Here is a 23,156-nt window from a genome sequence, read left to right as displayed (position 1 = left end):
ACAGGCCACACCTTTTTCTTGGCATTCCGCCCCCTTTTTCCTCGGGCCGACCGCATGGTTAATGGCGTCGTTTGAATGAGCTTCAGCTCAAGGCAGCGAATGCTGCTAACAAGGCGCGTAATGGCGGCGCTTGGAGAGGGAGGTCGCAAAATGGACGAAATTAAATGGGACCTACTCCTTATTTGATTGATGCAATGCAGATTCAACTATTGGAAACACGGCCTTAACTAAAACACATAATAATGAAATAACTGGAATTTTTAAGCATGATCCCATGCCCATGATCGTCATGATCCCATGCTGTCATGTGTTGCGGACGTTGTTTTGTCAGGTTCTTGGTGCGACCTGCTCTCGACATCAGAATATGCTCCATATGCGTCGCGTGTATCCATCCTGTCTTTAGCTCAAGGTTACGTAATGTGGGGCATGTGGGTGGTCATTGCCCCGTGTGTGTGACCCACTCCCCCGTGTGTGTGTGACCCACTCCACCGTGTGTGCGTGTGTGAGTGTGAGACCCACTCCCCCCCCCCCCCCCCAAGTGGGTGTGAGACCCAATCACCCCCCCCCCCCCATGTGTGACCCACTCCCCATGTGTGTGTGTGTGTGTGTGATCCACTCTCCCCCATGTGTGTGTGTGTGCGTGTGTGTGCGTGTGTGTGTGTGTGACCCGCTCCCCCATGTGTGTGTGTGACCCACTCCCCCGTGTGTGACACACTCCCCTGTGGGTGATCCACTCCCCTGTGGGTGATCCACTCCCCTGTGGGTGATCCACTCCCCGGTGCAGTGTGCGTGATGTGGGAGTGATGGGGTGGGAGGGAGAGGATTTGAGCTCTTGAAGTCACATTTTACATCAGGTGTAATGACACATTTCAAACTGTATTTCCCATGTGCATGCACATGCATTCACATGTTATCAGAAGTAAATACATTGTGTAGATTACATAATTTATGGATCTGATAAATTGCCAGTAACCATTTTGTAAAACTGAATGTTCAGCATCTAAATTAAGATGTCCAAATGTCACATACGTCCATGCCCGTGGGATTCCCATGGGTGCCCCCACTAGTAACATTAATTTTATGCTATTATCAATGGTGTTGTTATTGCCTCCACCACCAAAGGTGGCTGGAGGTTATGTTTTCACCCCTTTAAGTCTGTTTGCGAACAGAATATCTCAAAGTTGTGGATTGATTCGGACGAAATTTGGTGGAGGTTGGGTATGTGACAATGACGAAATGGTTAGATTTTGGTGAAGATTTGAATCCAGAAAGGATCAGATAATTTATTTCAGTGATTCTTCACCATTGAGAGATAGTGCAAAAAATACAATATATAGCACGATATCTCAAAACAATGTGGATGGATTCGGACAAAACGTGGTGGACAGGTTGGGAGTGTGACACAGACGAATCTATTCGATTTTGCTGAAGATCAGAATATGGATAATATTTCGAGGGCTTTAAAATTTATTAGTGATTCTTCACTATTGAGCGATAGGGCCAAAGACAATATATAGCAGGATATTTCAAAAAGTTGTGTACGACTTATGACAAAACTTGGTGGATGAGTTGGGTAAGTGACAAAAACAAGCCGATTAGATTTTGGTTCAGGTCCGAATCCAGATCCGGCCTATCAGTGGGTGTTCGGTCTGGCGGAGGTATGCACTCTACCGAGTGATGTTCTACTTACTTTTGTAATTAGAAGTGGCCTTGGAAAAATGCCATGATTAGCTATTTTAACACAAATATACACGTTAACACGGATTTCACCCAAGGCCATACATTCCCTTGGGAAGGGGGTGAAATAAAGTCGCTACAACCTCCATCGTGTCACCCTTAGTCCTCCTGACAAGTTTGGTTGAGATTGGATAAGTAACAACCAAATGTATTGCGGTTCAGACAGACCGACAGACACCAAGTTGTGTATTTTAGTACGATATGATAATGTATACCAGTGTTGAGATTTCTGAGCCATAGAGCTCGAGATCCACATGGCTATTAGCATGTTACATCATAAAAATTAACGAAGGATTTAAAAATGATTCGGAAGAATGTTCACATGTATATGTCAAGGTGAAGAAGAAATTGAATAAGCACTCACTTTTCCTCTAGTATCTCACGGTAGGTTTTTGTTCCAAGCAAGCGGGTTCCCACCGAGGCATGGGCTTGCTCTGCATTTTCTCGCTCTTCTTTGCGCTTCCACAGCTCAAGCGATGCTCTCCGTCGGCGACTCTTCCAACGAGCAAAATCCTATGAGCACGCAGATCGTTCCTAATAAAATCGGTCTTTGCTTTCCTATAGTTTTCAAAATGCTTGGCTGTGACCGTTTCTTTTCAATTTCTTCCAATTAAAGTATAACAGCATCATACAATTACGATTCAAAGCATTTTAATCAATATTCATTTGAAAAACCAATTTGGTGAAACCCACTAAGTTATAAAAACAATATTGATACTTTTAATGGCATTGTATGACAATAATCAACAAACTCTCACTGATTAAAATTGCCTCTGTACCTTAATTAGCATCGACTAAAACAAGGATTAAACATATAAATCATTAAAAATTTACCCATTGTTAGGAACCAATCAAAATGGGTATCAAATATTTTGCTAGGCCATCACGTTTGAAAACCCCACAGTCATTCTCTTTGGTGAGGCTCAGTATAATATTCTCCAGAGATCCAGGAGCAGGGTCATTTATTTGGAAAAGTCGTCGTCTCCGATCACACTCCGAGTGGATCATCATAACAACCATGGATAAATGGATCAATCGCCTGAATGCAGCAACAATCGTCTCAACACATGCACACATCGAAAACACAATGCCATGAACATGGAAATTTTGACCATTCATCAGGGTGAACAATTTTATATTAAATATATATATAAATACAGTCGTGGCCAAAAATATTGGCACCCTTGCACTTTTTTCAAATAATGCACTATTTCTTCCAGAAAATTGTTGAAATAAAAAAATATTTTGGTATCCACATATATATTTCTTTGGTTTGCAGTGGAACAAAACAAAAAAAGCTGAGAAAATCACTAAATCTTACCTTATTCCAAACAGAAATCAAAATATGGCCCGGACAATATTATTGGCACCTCTTAGAAGTTGTTAGAAATAATTCGATTTCAAGCAGGTGTTTCTCCTTTACTTTGGAATTGAACTCACATGTGGTGAGTTGCAGGTGCCTGCAATATGAAAATCACTCATTCAACCAGTTTGAATAGAGAAAAGGAGTCATTCTGCTGTTTTGTGTCACTGTGTGCACCGCAATGAGCATGGAGAAAAGAAAGAAAACCAGAGAATTGTCTGAAGAGGTCAGACACACGATTGTAGCCAAGCATGGACAATCTCAAGGCTACAAGTCCATCTCCAGAGACCTTGAGATTCCTGTGTCCACCGTACGCAATGTTACCAGGAAGTTTGAGGCCCATGGCACTGTAGCCAACCTCCCTGGATGTGGCCACAAGAGAAAACTTGATTAAAGATTGCAGCGAAGGATTGGTTGAATGGTGGAGAAAGCACCTCGATCAACTGCCAAACAGATTCAAGCTGACCTTCAGACACAAGGTACAACAGTTTCAACTCGCACTATCCGTCGCCAACTCAATAAAAGGGGATTCTATGGTAGGAGACTCAGGAGGACCCCACTGCTGAGGGTTCCCGACTGGAGTTTGCCAAAACACACCTGAACAAGCCAAATCCTTCTGGAAGAATGTCCTGTGTACAGATGAGACCAAATTAGAGCTTTTTCGTAAAGCACGTCATCTCTTTGTTTACAGAAAACAAAATGAAGCCTTCAAAGAAAAGAACACCTTCTCTACAGTTAAACATGGAGGAGGTTCAGTGATGTTTTGGGGTTGCTGTGCTGCATCTGGCACTGGGTGCCTTGAAGGTGTGCATGGCATCATGAAATCAGGAGATTACCAAGGCGTTTTGGAACGCAATGTTCAACCTAGTATCAAAAGGCTGATTCTCCATCGAAGGTCATGGGTCTTGCAGCAGGACAATGACACCAAACACACTTCTAAAGTAGGTCAGCAATGAGTCCAGATCAAATTCCCATTGAACACCTGTGGGGAGATCTGAAAACAGCAGTTGTGAGAAGGCACCCTTCAAAACTGGGAGAACTGGAGCAGTTTGCACAAGAAGAGTGGGACAAACTGCCAATAGAGAGGTGTATGAAGCTCATTAATGGCTATAGGAAGCGTTTCACTGCAGTTATTTTGTCCAAAGGATGTGCTACAAACATCAAGTCGATGGTGTCAATAATTTTGTCAATGCCATTTCTTTTTATTTTCCGATTTAAAAGGATGTATTAAGTTCTGAATCAAAAACAAAGGTTCTGTAATATTAACAGTGAAATAAAGAATTGTGGCGACCAAATACTTTTGTCAATTTCAACTTATTTTTCGAGAAAATTGTGTTTGAAAAAAGTGCAAGATTTTTTTGGCTACGCCTGTACGTACACACACACACACACACACACACACACACACACACACACACACACACACACACACACACACACACACACACACACACACACACACACACACACACACACACACACACACGGTTTTGAGATTTGCACATATTGATCATTAACGGTTAAAGGCCCCCCCATAGTTAGTCCACGAGCAACACTAGTAGTATTAGTTATGTCATCGTATGTGTAAGTATAGGCCATTTCCCCTCGTAATATCTGCGTTGTGTAAAGACATGAGTTTAGATCCCATTCATTTTTGCGTCCACCCTCCAAGTCCACCTCTATGGGCATAATTGATCCCGCGCCCCATTTGGCTGACCCACTCAGTTTGTTACGCTTTGGCTGCCCGCAGCATGTTACGCTTTGGCTGCCCACAGCATTTGCTGCCCTTTGCTCGCTCACTAGTTGAGTAACACGAGGTAGGCCTGAGAAGGAGGAGGAGCGCGGGGTCGGGGTGGGGGCGGCGTTGGATCGGAGCGTCAGAGGCGATGACGGTAAGAGCCACCAGCCAACCAGGGCTCTAACGGCATGGCGTGAGGGGCTTGGAGAGGCGCGTCTGGTCAACTTCTAGAAGGTTCACGGGGCGTACCTATATAAGTCACTGCAAAAGCCCTTGAAAGGACTGCACAGGGCTAATGAGAAGGACTAGGACTGCACAGGGCTTATGAGAAGGACTAGGACTGCCCTTGGAGAGGACTCGCAGAGAAGGGAGGACTTGAAGGACTGGTTGAGAGTGAAGGACTGGTTGAGAGCGAAGGACTGGTTGAGAGCGGAGGACTCACAGGGGAGAGACAGGACTTGGTCAGGACTCGCAAGGGGAGAGCACACGCGAGAGGACTTGTTGATCAAGAGGACTTTGAAGAACTTGATTCGCATCACTCGCTTTGGTGGCATTGCACTATATCTCGAGTATAACGTACGCGCCAGAGGAGAGGAAGAAGAGGCGTTGAGTACACGGCTGCAACCAGACGCACCGGTGGCGAATAGCGCCTACCTCAGCCACGCGAGTAAACGCGGCAATAGCCGCCAGTGATCACCGCTAACCGCCGAAGTCCGCTCCCTTCCAAATCGCCCCGTATTAACCCTTGTGCGCCAAACGACAGGCGGAGAGCTCCTGCCTTCTCTACTTACCATCTGCACGGGACGAGCCGGAGACCGGAGGGAGCTGCACGAGAGCCATCCTTGGACGCGGACCATCATCCTGCAGCTGCAAGCCCCGTGTGAGTGTGTCTGTGTGTGAGACGGGCCCGTTTGGCCTGGGTAGTAAGTTAAGACTGTTTTAAGGCTGCACTGTGTCCTCTTTTCTCTGAACCATTGTGAATAGTGTAAATAAATCTTGTTATTCCTTTCTTCCCAATTCGATCGCCTTTGTGATTTCTCCATTGGCTGAGCGTGGTACGAATAAAATCGCTAGAACCGGGGTCACCATCTAAACGGCACGGATCGCGTGTACGCACCGCTTGGCGTCTCAACACGCGTGATTCGTGCGGGGCTTATTTCCTCGTTCCAGGGCAGCGCGAGTAATTAGGTAATAGCAATTCTAGTCCTAATACCCTATTTCGGGCTGTCCGGGAAGGACGTCGTAGGTCCAGGGGCCCGTCGGCCAGTCAAAGACAAGGGGACTAATCCACCCTTGGTAAGGGGAGAAGGCCGGCGACGAGATCCGCAACAATATATTGTTATATCGGTGGGGTAGTGATATGTAGAGTCAGGTAGATTTGTGTATGTAACATGCTCTGACTGCCGTGAAGAAGAAGAACCACCACCATGTAATAAGTCGAGGACCTGTTTAGCCTGGATGTTGGATTAAGGTGCATCTTCGTCCCAATTCCGAGGAATGGGGCATGTTAACTAGTGTTACGGATTCGTCACTTCAGTCTTTGTGGTTTTCATCGACTTGAAGCATTTTTAGTTTCAGGTACTATCCTCTTGGTAAGTGTGACGTAACGCCGCGTCATAATTCTGCTTCCGGGTCCAAACACAAAACCACTGGAGCCAAACACCAGCTGGACTCAGTGAGAAAAGTGCTCGGTCATGCCGAAGTGTTGCATTCCTGAGTGTGTAAATAGATCAGAAACCAACCAAGAACTGTCTTTCTGCCGATTTCCTGCTAATGAAAAACAAAGGCTGAAGTGGCAACATACTACTACTACATACAACATACTACTACAACATACTACTACTACTACAACATACTACATACAACTACTGCAACATACCACATACTACTACAACATACTACTTCTACAACATACTACTACTACTACAACATACTACTACTACAACATACTATATACTACAACTACAACATACTACAACATACTACTACTACAACAAACTACTACGACAACAACATACTACATACTACTACTACAACATACTACTACTACTACAACATACTACTACTACAACATACTACATACTACTACAACATACTACGACTACACCATACGACTAATACAACAAACTACATACTACAACTACAACATACTATTACTACAACATATTACGACTACAACATACTACTACTATTACATACTACTGCTACTACTACTACTACTACTACTACTACTACTACTACTACGACGACATACTACATACTACCATGACAACTTGGCACTACAACTACTACTACTTCCACTACATACTACTACCACTTCATAATACCACAAAATACTACTACTACCTACATACTACTGTTACGTGGTCCTCCCGGTAACTACCTGGTCTTGGTGACCCCCGGACCGTGGGCGGACGCCGCCAGAAAGATATAGGATTTATACGCTTTCGTAATGCAATCAATATGAAAGACACAAACAATTCAAACAATTCCGGTCAATAAGCAACCCCACACCAAGGATCCGGATTAATTAATAATATATTCTCAATCCATCATCAACAATGAACAATCCATCAACAATCTTACTAAGACGGCCATCTTATATTTCCCCCCTTTCCCCACTCACGACCCCTCAATAGTCACTGTCCCTCACAATGTCTCTGGGCCCCTCCAGACCAAGGTGAAGGTCGACTTCTCCGCACACGGGCGGTTGAACGGACCCCTGGCTGACGTGCTCCAAACGGGCACGTCACGTACCGGGAACAGCTGCTGCCGCGCACACCTCCTTGCAAAGCAAAGCGGGCAAAGCAAAGCGCGGCTCGCAAAGCGCGGCTCGCAAAGCGCGCGAGGCCCTAGGTGCGACTCGTACCCGCCCTCGGAGGCGTCGAGGCGAACAGTGCCGGACGCTTGGTTCCTTCCAGGAAGCCACGGCAACCTGACACGTAACAAGCAATCACCCCGCGCAGGTAACTCCTCTCGCGAGACGGGCTTTTCAAACTCAGCGTTCCCAACGCTAATCAATATCGACACCGCTCGCGTCGGAGCTGGGCGAGGAAGAAGAAGATAGCCGCTTCTCCAGGACCTCGTGTCTTTTTTTCTTCTTCCGGTTCACCATCCCGTTTCCGGTCTCCTGTTATCCGGAGCGCCTCTAACCATTTAACCACAACAACCTTTAATAGAATAAACATTAATAAGCAATGACCTGAATAGTAATTCCCCTAAATCCGGAATCCGTAACACTCCCCCCCTTCCAGAAAGAAAGTTTGAACCCAGCGAAAACTTTCTTTGCAGGCCAACTTTGATAAACAAACAAAATAACTCACACACCAAATCATCAGTTCCCCCGGGCACAATTATCACATCTCAAAAACAAAGCAACAAAATTTCACAAAACCCCCAGAGATTCCAACGGTAATTCACTCTGGACCAAGCGTCAACACTTCTAGTTTCTCTTGAATGCCGGTTAAGGGGTGGTGACCAAAACCCCAAAGTTAAACAACTCGATCGCACTTTTTTGGGAGGCCAAGCTGAGCATACACTACATGGACGCCTTAAGGAATGTGGAGTTCACGGTTAGTCCGGGGAGGAAAGTTCATTACCTGGACGCCTTTAAGAACGTAGTGTTCACGGTTAGTCCGTGCAGGAAAGTTCACTACCTGGACGCCTTTAAGAACGTGGCGTTCACGGTTAGTCCGTGTAGGAGCCCAGGCTCGGCGGCTCCGCCGTATATAGTGCTTCAACTTCTCCAGACTCCTAACAGTTACGGTGGGATCACTTGACCCAGTAGTCACCTGACTGGCGGTCTCCGTCTCGGCCAGTGCTCTGACAATCATTCTTTTGGGGGATGCCGTAACTCTGGGAGCCTCCATAGTAATATTGGCTGCTGCCAACACCCAAACTACCGCCAAATTGTCCTCTTCTGTAGACCTCTCGATGCCTACGAAATGCCTTCCCTACTGTTATGGTCCGACCCTCCAAATCCTTACCATTCCAAATCTTCTCTGCCTCTCTGGCGTCTTTTGTGCTTGCAAACGTGACAAAGCCGAACCCTCTTGACCGTTGCGTTTCCCTGTCTTTTACCACCCGCACTTCCACCAGCGGCCCATATCTGTTGAAGACAGAGGTCAGAACTTCTTCCTCTGTGTTGAAGTTCAGTCCCCCTACAAATAACTTGGCACTTTTGTCGCCATCCCGAGCTGGGGTGGTGTTATTTCCCCTGCGGTGCTCTTTACCCACCCTCGGGTTACCATAAATTTGCCCCCCGGCCAAATCATTCCCGATAATCACAGATACTCCCTCTACAGGAAGCGTGGCTTGTAAACCGACGGTGACCGGTCCTGACACCAAATCGGATTCCAAATGGATGACATGAAGTGGGGCACTAACACAGCCACCGATGCCTTGTAACCGAACACTATCACCAGCTGCGGTACTCTTTGACAATGGCAAAATGCCTTCAAGCATTAAGGATTGATGGGCTCCTGTGTCCCTCAATACCCTAACAGGTCTTGGGTTAGTCAAGTCTCCCTCGAGTGAGACCAACCCCTCATAAATAAATGGTTGGTAACTCTTCTGTGGGCGATTTCTTACGCTTGCCATCGCATTCGGAGTTGTAATAGTCGGACTCCGCTCTGGGTTTTCCCTTTTCATGAGGTAACAACTGGACATCAAGTGTCCAGGTTTCTTGCAAAAAGCGCAAGTAGGCCCGGAGGAAAAACTCGTGGTCTGCCTGGAGCCCCCTGGGAAAATAAGTTTGTCTTGGGCCTGTCACCTTCTGATTTCGAACAGTTCGGGTATCAGCGTTGTCCCCATAATCCTCTCGAGGCCGCCGCCATGTATTGTCGTTCTCCGCACCTGCTGTTCCACAACTCCCCTGCGGAAATCTAGGCGAGGAGTTAGGTTCGTGGACCCCTATCCGGTGTGTTAAGGCATAATCATCTGCCATGGTGTTGGTGGCTGCGTCCCACAACTTCGGTACTTTCTTTCCCTGCAGGTACACTTTGATGTCCTCGTGGACATACTGTTGAAATTCCTCCACCAGGATCAAGTCACGCAATGCTTCGAAGTCGTTCCCGACTCCTTTTGACTCACACCACCGATCAAACATATTTTCTTTCACTCTGGCAAACTCCACATGGGTCTCACTCTCCCTCTTCCTGGCATTCCTGAATTTTTGCCGGTAAGCTTCAGGAACCAACTCATACGCTTTGAGAATGTGCTTCTTCAATACCTCATAATCTGCACATTGGTCCATTGGTAGCGCCGAATAAATCTCTTGAGCTTTACCCACCAGCACACTTTGCACTAGTATGGTCCAGGCCTCCTCCGGCCAGTTTAACTGTCGAGCCACTTTCTCAAAGTGTGGAAAAAATTTAGCGACTTCCCTTTCACTGAAGGGTGGAACCAGCCTCACATGTCTGCCCACATCCCAGGTGTTCTGGCTAGGTGTCGGCCCAGTCAGCAAGGGTGGTACCTCTCCCCGTTCTCTCATTAACTCCAGCTCCTTAAATTTAATTTATTGCTGAAGCGCCATGTCACGTTCCTTTAATTCCCTTTCCGCTTTTCTCTCCTCTGCTTCAAGTTCCCTTGCAGCTCTCCTCTCCTCTGCTTCTGCTTTCCTTTCCTCTGTTTTCATCCTTTCTAACCTTTCCTGGAGTTCTCGTTCCACTCTCCTTTCTTCTTCTGCTCTTTCCTTTTCTGCTTTCCTTTCTTCTTCTGCTCTTTCCTTTTCTGCTTTCCTTTCTTTTTCTGCTCTTTCCTTTTCTGCTTTCCTTTCCTCTTCTGATCTTTCCTTTTCTGCTTTCCTTTCTTCTTCTGCTCTTTCCTTTTCTGCTTTCCTTTCTTCTTCTTTGATCCGTTCCTGGCTCCGTAATTGCAACTCCAGTTTCCGGAGCTCCACGTCTTCTGGTTCTTCGGGTAGCCACTCCCAGGCTAACTCGTCCCATGTTCCTAATCCCACCATAGATTGTATCACCGCGGTTTGGAACTCTGCCTTCCTCAAATTAGTTCGGACCTCCAAGTTAAAATGTTTGGCCAATTTCAAGTGGTCCGACTTTAGTAACGCTCGGAACTGTGCCTCACTAGGTGTTGCCGCAAAGTTCTGTGCCACAAACGCCATGGTGCCTATCGTTAACACCTGTTAACCTTCACCCAAGACTTTACCACAATTTCCCAAAAATTTACCAATTAATACTTAATTAATAAATTTTAATTAATAAAAATATTATTTTATTATTTTATACAATTTTATATCCCGGACGAGCCCCCAATTCTGTTACGTGGTCCTCCCGGTAACTACCTGGTCTTGGTGACCCCCGGACCGTGGGAGGACCCCGCCAGAAAGATATAGGATTTATACGCTTTCGTAATGCAATAAATATGAAAGACACAAACAATTCAAACAATTCCGGTCAATAAGCAACCCCACACCAAGGATCCGGATTAATTAATAATATATTCTCAATCCATCATCAACAATCAACAATCCATCAACAATCTTACTAAGATGGCCATCTCATATTTCCCCCCTTTCCCCACTCATGACCCCTCAATAGTCACTGTCCCTCACAATGTCTCTGGGCCCCTCCAGACCAAAGTGAAGGTCGACTTCTCCGCACACGGGCGGTTGAACGGACCCCTGGCTGACGTGCTCCAAACGGGCACGTCACATACCGGGAACAGCTGCTGCCGCGCACACCTCCTTGCAAAGCAAAGCGGGCAAAGCAAAGCGCGGCTCGCAAAGCGCGCGAGGCCCAAGGTGCGACTCGTACACGCCCTCGGAGGCATCGAGGCGAACAGTGCCGGACGCTTGGTTCCTTCCAGGAAGCCACGGCAACCTGACAGGTAACAGGCAATCACCCCACGCAGGTAACTCCTCTCGCCAGACGGGCTTTTCAAACTCAGCGTTCCCAACGCTAATCAATATCGACACCGCTCGCGTCGGAGCTGGGCGAGGAAGAAGAAGATAGCCGCTTCTCCAGGACCTCGTGTCTTTTCTTCTTCTTCCGGTTCACCATCCCGTTTCCGGTCTCCTGTTATCCGGAGCGCCTCTAACCATTTAACCACAACAACCTTTAATAGAATAAACATTAATAAGCAATGACCTGAATAGTAATTCACCTAAATCCAGAATCCGTAACACTACCTACATGCATACTACCTACATACATAATATCTACATACATAATATCTACATACCACTAATACCACTACATAATACTACTTACATACTTGCAACACAATACTTATGACCTACATACATACTACCTACATATACTACCGACATACATACTTCTTACATTCTTACTACCCACATTCTTACTACCCACATACATACTACCTACATACATACATAATACCGACATACATACTACCTACATACTACTACTACCACTAAATGCATACTACCTACATACATACTACCTTCATACTACTACTACCACTACCTACATACATACTACCTCCATACTACTACTACCACGACATACATACTACCAACATACGTACTACCGACATACATACTACCAAGATACATATTAGCTGCATGCAACTACTACAACTACGTACTTACTACTTACAACTTACATACTTACTATCTACATACTTACTATCTACATACCTACTATCTACATACTTACTACCTTCATACTACATACTGCCTTCATACTACATACTACTTTTATACTATTAAACATATTATACATATTAGCAAAGCAGTTGGCCATAATGAAAAGTGTCACAGGCTCCATTTTCGTGTTTGGACCGGGAAACAGAATTATGACGCGGCGCGTTACGTCATGGCTTACCAAGAGGATCACTGTTACGGTTTCGGTGTGTTCTTGTTCTTGGTTCTTGGCAAACATTTTTATATTGTCGCTGCTGCCAACGACAACTTCGACAACGACAACGCTGCTGTGGCGCATGGCATTATTCAAACATTCATTCATTCATTGAAGCCGGGCGGGTACCGTTGCTAGCAGAGAGTAACCTAGTTTTAGGACCGGCAGAGAAGGTAACTGCGAAGGAAGTTGAGGAAGCGATAAAACCTTAAAAGCAATGAAGAGTAGAAAAGCGGAAGGGCCACCGGGAGCTGTGGGAGATATGTTGAAGGCAGTGGGAAGTTGGGGTGTGAACAGAATGACAGAGATCTGTTATCTGGTGGTGAAAGAAGGCCGCATTCCGGGTGATGGGAACTGAGTACCCTCGTCCCTCTATACAAGGGGAAAGGTGACCCCTCTGGACCGTGGCTAGTATGGAGCAATAAAGTTATTACAGCATGGAATGAAGGTATTGGAAAGGGTGTTGGAGAAGAGGATAAGGAAGAAAGTGAAGATTGACGAAATGCAGTTTGAATTTATGCCAGGAAGAGGCATTAACAGACGCAATTTTTATTGGAAGGCAGTTGCAGGAGAAGTACATGGAGAAGAGGAAGAAGTTGTTTCTTGGGTTTGTTGATCTGGAGAAAGCATTCAATAGGGTTCCACGCGAAGTATTGACTTGGGCATTGAGGAAGTTAGGAGTGGAGGAATGGTTGATCAGAGTGGTGATGGCAATGTATGAGAGCGCAGACACAGCTGTAAGGACGAAGGAAGGAAACGGTGGTGAGTTTGAGGTGAAGGTGGGAGTGCATCAGGGATCGGTACTAAGTCCACTGCTATTTGTAGCTGTAATGGAGGTGCTGACTCGGAACGTAAAGCACAGTTTACCGTGGGAGTTGTTGTATGCAGATGATCTGGTGTTGATTGCAGAGAGTATGGATGGACTGAAGGAGAAGATGAACAAGTGGAAGGAATGTATGGAGACAAAAGGTCTGAAGGTGAATATCGGAAATACGAAGGTGACGGCAAGTGGTAAAGCATGTGGTGAGGTGGAAAAACATGGGAAGTGGCCGTCTGCTGTGTCCAGGAAGGGTGTTGGAGTGAACTCCATTCAATGTACAATGTGCGCTGAGTGTGTTCATCAAAAATGTAGTGGTCTGAGAGGGACATTAACCAGTGTGGCAGCTACATTCAAATGCAAGGTGTGCACAGAGGGAGCTGCAGGTGGAGGAAATGTTGAGTTGGATCTTGGAGACGGCATGAAGCTGGAAGGTGTGAAAAACAATTTGCTACCTCAGAGACATGGTTGCTGAATGGAGAAGGTGGATCAGACTCGGCGACGGTTGCTAGAGTGAGATGTGCATGGAAGAAGTTTCGGGAACTGAGTGGCGTGCTGACGAGGAGGGGAGTGTCATTGAAGCTGAATGGAAAGGTGTATGCGCTGCATGTGTGAGAAGTGTTATGATTTATGGGAGAAAGACCGAGGCGGCCTCAACAAGGGTAATGTAGAGGGTAATGAACAAGGGTAATGAACGTAGAGCAGCAAAGAAGGCTGGAAAGGGTGGAAATGCGAATGGTTCGGTGGAAATGCGGAGTGTTGTTCAGAGAGAGGAAGACAAATGATGAATTGCAAAAGATGATGGGAATAGAGCCTGTGATGGATGCTTTGAAGAGAATCAGGTTGAGATGGTTTGATCATGTGTTGAGGAACGATGAAAGTGACTGGTTGAGAAGAGTGATGGAAATGAATGTAGAAGGAAGTAGAGGACGGGGAAGACCGAGAAAGACTTGGCTAAAGGTGGTGGAAGAAGAAATGCGGGCAAGGGGGTTAACAAGGGGAGATGAAGAAAATAGAAACCTCTCTCACCAGCCATGGCTCCTCAGCAAAGGACTTCTGCGACTCACTGGGACTGACGCAATCTGTCAATTTCCCGACCCGGATCTCAGTCAACGGAACATCTTCTCTTCTGGACTTGGTTATGACTAACTTCCCTGAAAATGTCTGCTGCTCTTCTTCTGCTCCGATCGGATCATCTGATCATGTCCTTGTTAAAGTGGACATCTCTCTGACCATCCTCAGGGAGCCTGCTCAGCGTCGACGAGTCTGGCATTTCACTCAGGCCAACTGGCACGGTCTTCAAGCAGCCATCAATCATCTGGACTGGTCTCCCATCTCTACCACCTCTGACATCAACTCATCCTGGGAATTCTTCCAAAGTAAATTGCTCTCTCTCATGCACAGATTTATCCCATCTCGTCTTCAGTTGTCATACCCTTCCTCCCGTCCATGGTACACGGAATCTTGTGGTGAGGCTGTTGCCCAGAAACAACTTGCCTTCGTCTCCTGGAAAGCAAATCCAACGGAAGGAAATCTCATTTCCTTTCACAAAGCCCGAAACAAGTGTGTGTCCACCCTCAGGAGAGCCAGGAAACAATATCTCTCCGTTCTCAAGACCGAACTCTCTTATCTGTCTCCCTCTTCCAAATCCTGGTGGCGTCTGGTCAAATCCGTTTCTGGTGTTTGTTCCCCCTCCATCCCCTCCCTTACCTCAAACGGCTACACAGCTGACTCCGCACGTGAAAAAGCTGAATGCCTCAACTCTGTGTTTGCCTCTAAATCTTGTGTCCCAAACCCATCCCTCTCTGTACCCACCATAGCCAGTCGTACCCTGCTGCTCCTGGACTCCGTGTCCTTTCCTCCTGACAAGGTGGAAAAGTTTCTGTCAACCCTCGACTCTGATTCTGCAACTGGACCCGACGGCATCAGCCCACGGGTCCTAAAATCCTGCTCTGCTGCTCTATCTCACCCTCTCTCTGTTCTCTTCACCCTCTCTTTTGCTCAAGGTCAACTGCCATCTGCTTGGAAATCAGCCAACATCACCGCTTTGCACAAAAAAGGTGCAAAAACAGATCCTAGCAACTACAGACCAATCAGCCTTCTCCCAATTATCAGCAAAGTCATGGAATCCATCATTGCTTCGGATATGAAATCTTTCCTCTTCTCCAATGGCTTGATCTCTGATCATCAATTTGGTTTCAGACCAGGTCACTCTACTCTGGACATGCTGCTTCTGCTGTCTCAACAATGGATGGAGGTCCTCAATGCCAAACAGGAAATTAGAGCTGTCTCCCTCGACATATCACGTGCCTTCGACACGGTCTGGCACCCCGCTCTGCTCACCAAACTCTCCTCCTTTGGTATCCATGGAAATCTCCACGCATGGCTGGCGGACTTCCTCTCTAGTCGTCGTCAACGTGTGGCCCTGAATGGGTTTCTCTCATCTCCTCTTCCTGTTCAGGCTGGAGTTCCCCAAGGCAGTGTTCTGGGCCCCGTGCTTTTTCTGGTCTTCATCAATGATCTCTCTGACTCTCTCGAAAATCCTCTCTATCTCTTTGCTGATGACTCCACTCTCTGCCGCTCCATTCCTCTTCCCTCAGATCGGCAGTCTGCTGCCTCCTCACTCTCTGAAGACCTGGACAAAATCACAGACTGGTCAAACAAGTGGAACATGTCTTTCAATCCTGACAAATCTCACACTCTTACTATGTCTCTCCGAAAAGATCGACTGGACAACCCTCCCATCTACTTTCTCAACAATCCTCTCCAAGAAGTTCTGTCGCTCAAGATTTTGGGTCTCACTATCTGCCATGATCTTTCTTGGGAAAACCACATTTCCAAGCTGGCCTCCAAAGCCAGTCGTCGACTGGGCATCCTCCGTCGTGCGAAGTCCTTCCTCGGCACACCTGAGCTCCTCACCACATACAAGGCTTTCATCCGCAGCTCAATGGAATACTGTTCTCCCCTATGGGCCGGTGCTCCTGCCTCACACCTAGCTCGGCTTCACGCTGTTGAAACCAAAGCTTTCAGAATTATTGGAATCTCCCGCGATGAAGCTATCTCTGAGGGCCTTTCACTCACTCACTGCAGGCAGGTAGGTGGTCTTTCTGTCTTCTACCGACTCCTCTCCGGCCTTGCACCCCCAGCTCTCTCTGTGCTCTGTCCCCCAAATATTCCTACAGGTCGCACAAGATCTGCCAGCAACCCTCTGATGGTTAAACTGCCGAAATCTCGGCTCTCTGCTCACCTTCACTCTTTCATTCCTCTTTTCTCCCGCCTCTGGAACAAACTCCCTCACTCCCTTCAATCCCACTCCTCCCTCCAGGTCTTTAAAACAGCTGTTCACCACCATCTCTTATCTTCCCCCATCCAAAACCTTGATCTTTTCTACCCCCGCTAATTCACCCCAGATCCACCTTGTTTGAAATTCCAACTTCTTTCCTGGAAGTCCTGGCAGTGTCCATATGTTTTATACCTCTCCCACCGCCCCCTTCCCATGCCCCCCCCCAAAGCCCTCGCCCTCTCTCAGATCTCTCGATGTCTCCATGTCTCTCGGTCCCTGCTCTCAAATGTTGTGTTTGTGTCCTTCCCCCTCTCTCCCCATCTTGTCTACCGCTCCCGATGTTATATGTTTTATGTGTCGGTTTGTCTTTCTGTGTGATTAATGTTCGCTCTTTCACGAGCCTCGATCTTGTATACAAAAAAAAAAAAAAAAAAAAAAAAAAAAATAGGGCAAAATGAAGAAGATTGTCATGGGGCCCGCAAGGCTAACCCTCGCTCAAGCAGGGAAAATGGCTTTAAAATGCCTGCTTGTTTTTTGTGTGTACACACACACACATATATATATATATATATATATATATATATATATATATATTTGTATATGTATGTGTGTGTGTGTATGTATGTATATATATATATATATATATATATATATATATATATATATATATATATATATATATATATATATATGTATATATATATGTATATATATATATATATACATATATATATATATATATATACATATATATATATATATACATATATATATATATACATATATATATATATACAGTCATCCCTCGCTATATCGCGCTTCACTTTTCGCGGCTTCGGTACATCGCAGGTTTTTCTCGCTAGTATATGTAAAATTATATATCGGATTTTTCATTATATCGCTGGATTCTGCGGCCTATAGGTATTTTTATTTTTTTAGATTTTAATTATTTTTGCGGTAAAATAAGCATTTTCTAGCCTAAAAAATTAATAATAATAAAAATAAAAATATAACATTCATTAAAACCTATATTAAAAGAATATTACAGTAAATCGAAATAAAATACGCATTATAAATGAGTAGACAAAGAATCGCGCATTTTGAAAGTCCCGTATTCTGGGGGTAATTAACTTGTCCATGATTCTGGGGGTAATTAACCCATCCGTAAGGAGGGTTCTTGGACGGTTCTTCGCTAATTTAAGTAATTTGCAAGGTTGATGCCAAACTGTGTCCTGCAGTTTAATGATCAATATGGTTTTAAGAGTCATCATACTTTGGGTAACCTCTAATTTACAATAACTTATGTTTACAACTTAGAGACACATGAACATGATGACGATTTCGATGATGTTGTCTAAAGCTGCAATTAAATTAAGTCGCTGAGTAACATGAATGACCGAGGTTGTGGAGGATGGGATTTTTCGGTCATTACCTTTTGATACAGATGAGATATCTGCTTCATCACTGCATCAGATCAGGAATAACCACCCTCCTCACCTCCCCTCCACCCCCCACTGCTTCCTACAAATTAACCATCAGGAAGCTGCTGCATATGCAAGAGGAAGCTAATGCATTTCTTATTAATTTTCAAAATTAATCATCATCTCTATTTTGAATAGCTCATGAAGACTTCTTTATGCTTAGGCCTCAGGTTTGATTAAAGGCACTTTTGTCAATTATTGCCTTTTGCTTTCAAAAACACAATTTGCATCAATGTAAATACTTTGTTGTACTGTACTTGTGTAGTTCCATGATCATATGTGTATGTTTGTTTGTTAATTAATTGCAATTATAAAAGAACTTGCATCAATGTACTGTACAGCTATATATACACGTACAAATATTTTTCTAATACGTAAGGACTAAGGATGGGTCTCAAAAGTGTGTTTAAGAGTGTAGAAAGGGTTCATAAGAGCGTGGGAAAGGTTTATAAGAGTATGGGGAGGGTTTTTAAAGGCTTAAAATATATAAAAATAATAAAATAAATATATGGTTTCTACTTCGCGGATTTTCACCTATCACGGGGGGTTCTGGAACGTAACCCCCGCGATAAACGAGGGATCACTGTATATATATATATATATATATATATATATATATATATATATATATATATATATATATATATATATATATATATATATATATATATATATATAGTTACGGTTTTTAGAACCTTCACTAGTAAATTTTAGTAAATGCATCCCTTATAAATGTTCCCCTGTGAATATCCCCATCAATTGGTTTGTTTAAGATCGCACCCTAGTTAGTCCATGTACAACACGTAGCGAACCATAGGACCTCTCCGTAGTTATTTCATTATTATGTGTTTCAGTTAAGGATCTGTTCCCAGTAGTTGAATCTGCGTTGCATTAATGAAATAAGAGTAGGCTCCAAAGTTCCCTTCAAAAGCGGTGCGAGTGGTTTTCTATCTCTCCACAAGACGCCATTGCCCATGTGCTTCATCTCGGAGAAGAAGGGGGAGGAGTCCTCAGAGCTCCAGGAATAAGGCGTGGCCCCGTCAACGCACCATCAGGGGGCGGAGCCGGTGAGCCCTCCCAACCAATCAGGGCTGAGGCGAGCTCACCAGTGAGTGTATCCTCAAAGCCGCGGCTTGATACGCAAAAACCCAATATAAGCGCCGCGCGCGGACTACTTGAGGATGAGTGGTTGGGGAAGCAAAGAGAGTGGTGAGGAGAGAGTCGTGCATGGGTCGTGAGCCAGGAGACAAGAGAGGCGTGAGCCAGAGAGAAGGGACGGGTCGGAGACGAGTGAGGAAGCCCGAAGTACGAGTGGAGAGAAAAGCAATATACCCTCCCCGATTTGATAACCCCCGCCGAATAAGGTCTGCTCACGTGCAACCAATATCATCAGCACTGCCTGCCAGGGTTTTCCCGCCACGACGCGAGTCGACATGCTGGAGCCGGACCTCGACGCCCACCATCTGCCTGGGCCTTCTCATTCCTTCTTCCAGTCATTCCTGCCTGCCATTCCCTGTCGTGTGAGTCTGTTTGTTGTCTGTCTGGGGCGTTGATAATATAAGACTGCTTAAGGCTGCCCTGTGTCTTCTTCTTCTGTGTATTACTTGCATTCCTCCTCTTCTTTGGTTTTGTAAATAATTAATAAATGCCTGTTATTTCTTACCTTTTGTTTCTTCTTTCCCCCGATCGCTTTCGTCCTGTCTCCAATTGAGTACCTGTGGCACGATTTGGCCAACGTTCGGAATCGGGTTTAGTCAATTGCTAACGGCTCGAATCGCGGATTGCTAAACCGCTCGGCAAATACCATCTTGTCCGTGGTTCGAGCGGTACTTGTCTCCCTGTTTTGCGGAGAGATTGGTAAAGGTATTCGGGAGAACACCTTGACCAATTTCACCCCGCAAAAGAGCGTTATAAGTACCAGGACCAGAGATGGCCAGCTTAACAGGCCAAGGGGATTAACCCCCCCTTGTTAAGGGGAGTGCAGTCTCTGAGATCCGTAACTCTATATATATATATATATATATATATATATATATATATATATATATATATATATATATATATATATATATTCTTACGTGGTCCTCCCGGTAACTACCTGGTCTTGGTGACCCCCGCACCATGGGATGACCCCGCCAGAAAGATATATGATCTAGACGCTTTCGTAATGCAATCAATATGAAAGACACAAACAATTCAGGTCAATAAGCAACCCCACACCAAGGATCCAGATTAATTACTAATATATTTTCAATCCATCAACAACCATCAACAATCCATCACAATATTACTAAGATGGCCATCTCATATATTTCCCCCCTTTCCCCACTCACGACCCCTCAATAGTCACTGTCCCTCACAATGTCTCTGGGCCCCTCCAGACCAAGGTGAAGGTCGACTTCTCCGCACACGGGCGGTTGAACGGACCCCTGGCTGACGTGCTCCCAAACGTGCACGTCACGTACCGAGAACAGCTGCTGCAGCGCACACCTCCTTGCAAAGCAAAGCGGGCAAAGCAAAGCGCGGCTCGCAAAGCGCGCGAGGCCCAAGGTGCGACCCGTACACGCCCTCGGAGGCATCGAGGCGAAGTGCCGGACGCGTGGTTCTTTCCAGGAAGCCACGGCAACCTGACACGTAACAAGCAATCACCCCGCGCAGGTAACTCCTCTCGCCAGACGGGCTTTTCAAACTCAGCGTTCCCAACGCTAATCAATATCGACACCGCTCGCGTCGGAGCTGGGTGAGGAAGAAGAAGATAGCCGCTTCTCTAGGACCTCGTGTCTTTTCCTCTTCCGGTTCACTATCCCGTTTCCGGTCTCCTGTTATCTGGAGCCTCTCTAACCATTTAACCACAACAACCTTTAATAGAATAAACATTAATAAGCAATGACATGAATAGTAATTCACCTAAATCCGGGATCCGTAACACTCCCCCCCTTCAAGAATGAAAGTTTGAACCCCGCAAAAACTTTCTGTGCCGGCCAACTTTGATAAACAAACCCGATACCCCAAATCATCAGTTCCCCCTGGGCACAATTATCGCATCTCAAAAATAAAGCAACAAACTTTCACCAAAACCCCCCAGAGATTCCAAGGTAATTCCCTCTAGACCAAGTGTCAACAACTTCTAGTTGCTCTTGGATGGAGGCCCAGCTGAGTACTCACTACATGGACGCCTTAAGGAATGTGGGGTTCACGGTTAGTCTGGGGAGGAAAGTTCATTACATGGACGCCTTTAAGAACGTGGAGTTCACGGTTAGTCCGTGCAGGAACGTTCCCTACCGGGACGCCTTTTAAGAACGTGGCGTTCATGGTTAGTCCGTGTAGGAGCCCAGGCTCGGCGGCTCCGCCGTATATAGAGTGCTTCAACTTCTCCGGACTCCTAACAATTACGGTGGGACCCCTTGTCCCAGCAGTCACCTGACTGGCGGTCTCCTTCTCGGCCAGTCCTCTGCCAATCATTCTTTCGGGAGATGCCGTAACTCTGGGAGCCTCCATAGTAATATCGGCTGCTGCCAACACCAAAACTACCGCCAAGTGGTCCTCTTCTGTAGACCTCTCGACGCCTACGAAATGCCTTCCCTACTGTTATGGTCCGACCCTCCAAATCCTTACCATTCCAATTCTTCTCTGCCTCCCTGGCGTCTTTTGTGCTTGCACACGTGACAAAGCCGAACCCTCTTGACCGTTGCGTTTCCCTGTCTTTTACCACCCGCACTTCCACCAGCGGCCCATATCTGTTGAAGACAGAGGTCAGAACCTTTTCCTCTGTGTTGAAGTTCAGTCCCCCTACAAATAACTTGGCACTTTTGTCGCCATCCCGAGCTGGGGTGGTGTTATTTCCCCTGCGGTGCTCTTTACCCACCCTCGGGTTACCATAAATTTGCCCCCCGGCCAAATCATTCCCGATAATCACAGATACTTACTCTACAGGAAGCGTGGCTTGTAAACCGACGGTGACCGGTCCTGACACCAAATCGGATTCCAAATGGATAACATGAAGTGGGGCACTAACACAGCCACCGATCCCTTGTAACCGAACACTATCACCAGTTGCGGTACTCTTTGACAATGGCAAAATGCCTTCAAGCATTAAGGATTGATGGGCTCCTGTGTCCCTCAATACCCTAACAGGTCTTGGGTAAGTCAAGTCTCCCTCGAGTGAGACCAACCCCTCATAAATAAATGGTTGGTAACTCTTCTGTTGGCGATTTCTTACGCTTGCCATCGCATTCGGAGTTGTAATAGTCGGACTACGCTCTGGGTTTTCCCTTTTCATGAGGTAACAACTGGACATCAAGTGTCCAGGTTTCTTGCAAAAAGCGCAAGTAGGTCCGGAGGAAAAACTCGTGGTCTGCCTCGGGCCCCCCGGAAAATAAGTTTGTCTTGGGCCCGTCGCCCTCTGATTTCTAACAGTTCGGGTATCAGCGTTGTCCCCATAATCATCTCGAGGCCGCCGCCATGTATTGTCGTTCTCCGCACCTGCTGTTCCACAACTCCCCTGCGGAAATCTAGGCGAGGAGTTAGGTTCGTGGACCCCTATCCGGTGTGTTAAGGCATAATCATCTGCCATGGTGGCTGCGTCCCACAACTTCGGTACTTTCTTTTCCTGCAGGTACACTTTGATGTCCTCGTGGACACACTGTTGAAATTCCTCCACCAGGATCAAGTAACGCAATGCTTCGAAGTCTTTCCCGACTCCTTTGGACTCACACCACCGATCAAACATGTTTTCTTTCACTCTGGCAAACTCCACATGGGTCTCACTCTCCCTCTTCCTGGCATTCCTGAATTTTTGCCGGTAAGCTTCAGGAACCAACTCATAGGCTTTGAGGATGTGCTTCTTCAATACCTCATAATCTGCACATTGGTCCATTGGTAGCGCCGAATAAATCTCTT

At 45.9% G+C, this 23,156-nt stretch overlaps 1 protein-coding gene across 5 annotated transcripts in view; it reads right to left on the bottom strand.

The window, feature by feature from the left end:
• LOC137424709 (uncharacterized) overlaps nucleotides 1-23,156 on the bottom strand; it is a 142,010-nt gene that overhangs the window by 32,723 nt on the left and 86,131 nt on the right. For all 5 annotated transcript variants that reach the window (XR_013623067.1, XM_078775843.1, XM_078775844.1 and 2 more), the window contains exon 16: nucleotides 2,102-2,250. Coding sequence is in view for 4 of the 5 variants with exons in the window: in XM_078775843.1 (XP_078631969.1) it covers nucleotides 2,102-2,250 (149 nt within the window). In the remaining variant the exon portion in view is untranslated. The remainder of the gene's footprint in view (nucleotides 1-2,101; nucleotides 2,251-23,156) is intronic.

The sequence above is a fragment of the Myxine glutinosa genome, chromosome 4, assembly GCF_964187855.1.
Source record: "Myxine glutinosa chromosome 4, kmMyxGlut1.1, whole genome shotgun sequence".
Lineage (NCBI taxonomy): Eukaryota > Metazoa > Chordata > Myxini > Myxiniformes > Myxinidae > Myxine > Myxine glutinosa.
The sequence above is the reverse complement of the archived record's forward strand: the minus strand, read 5'-3'. Positions and strand labels throughout refer to the sequence as shown.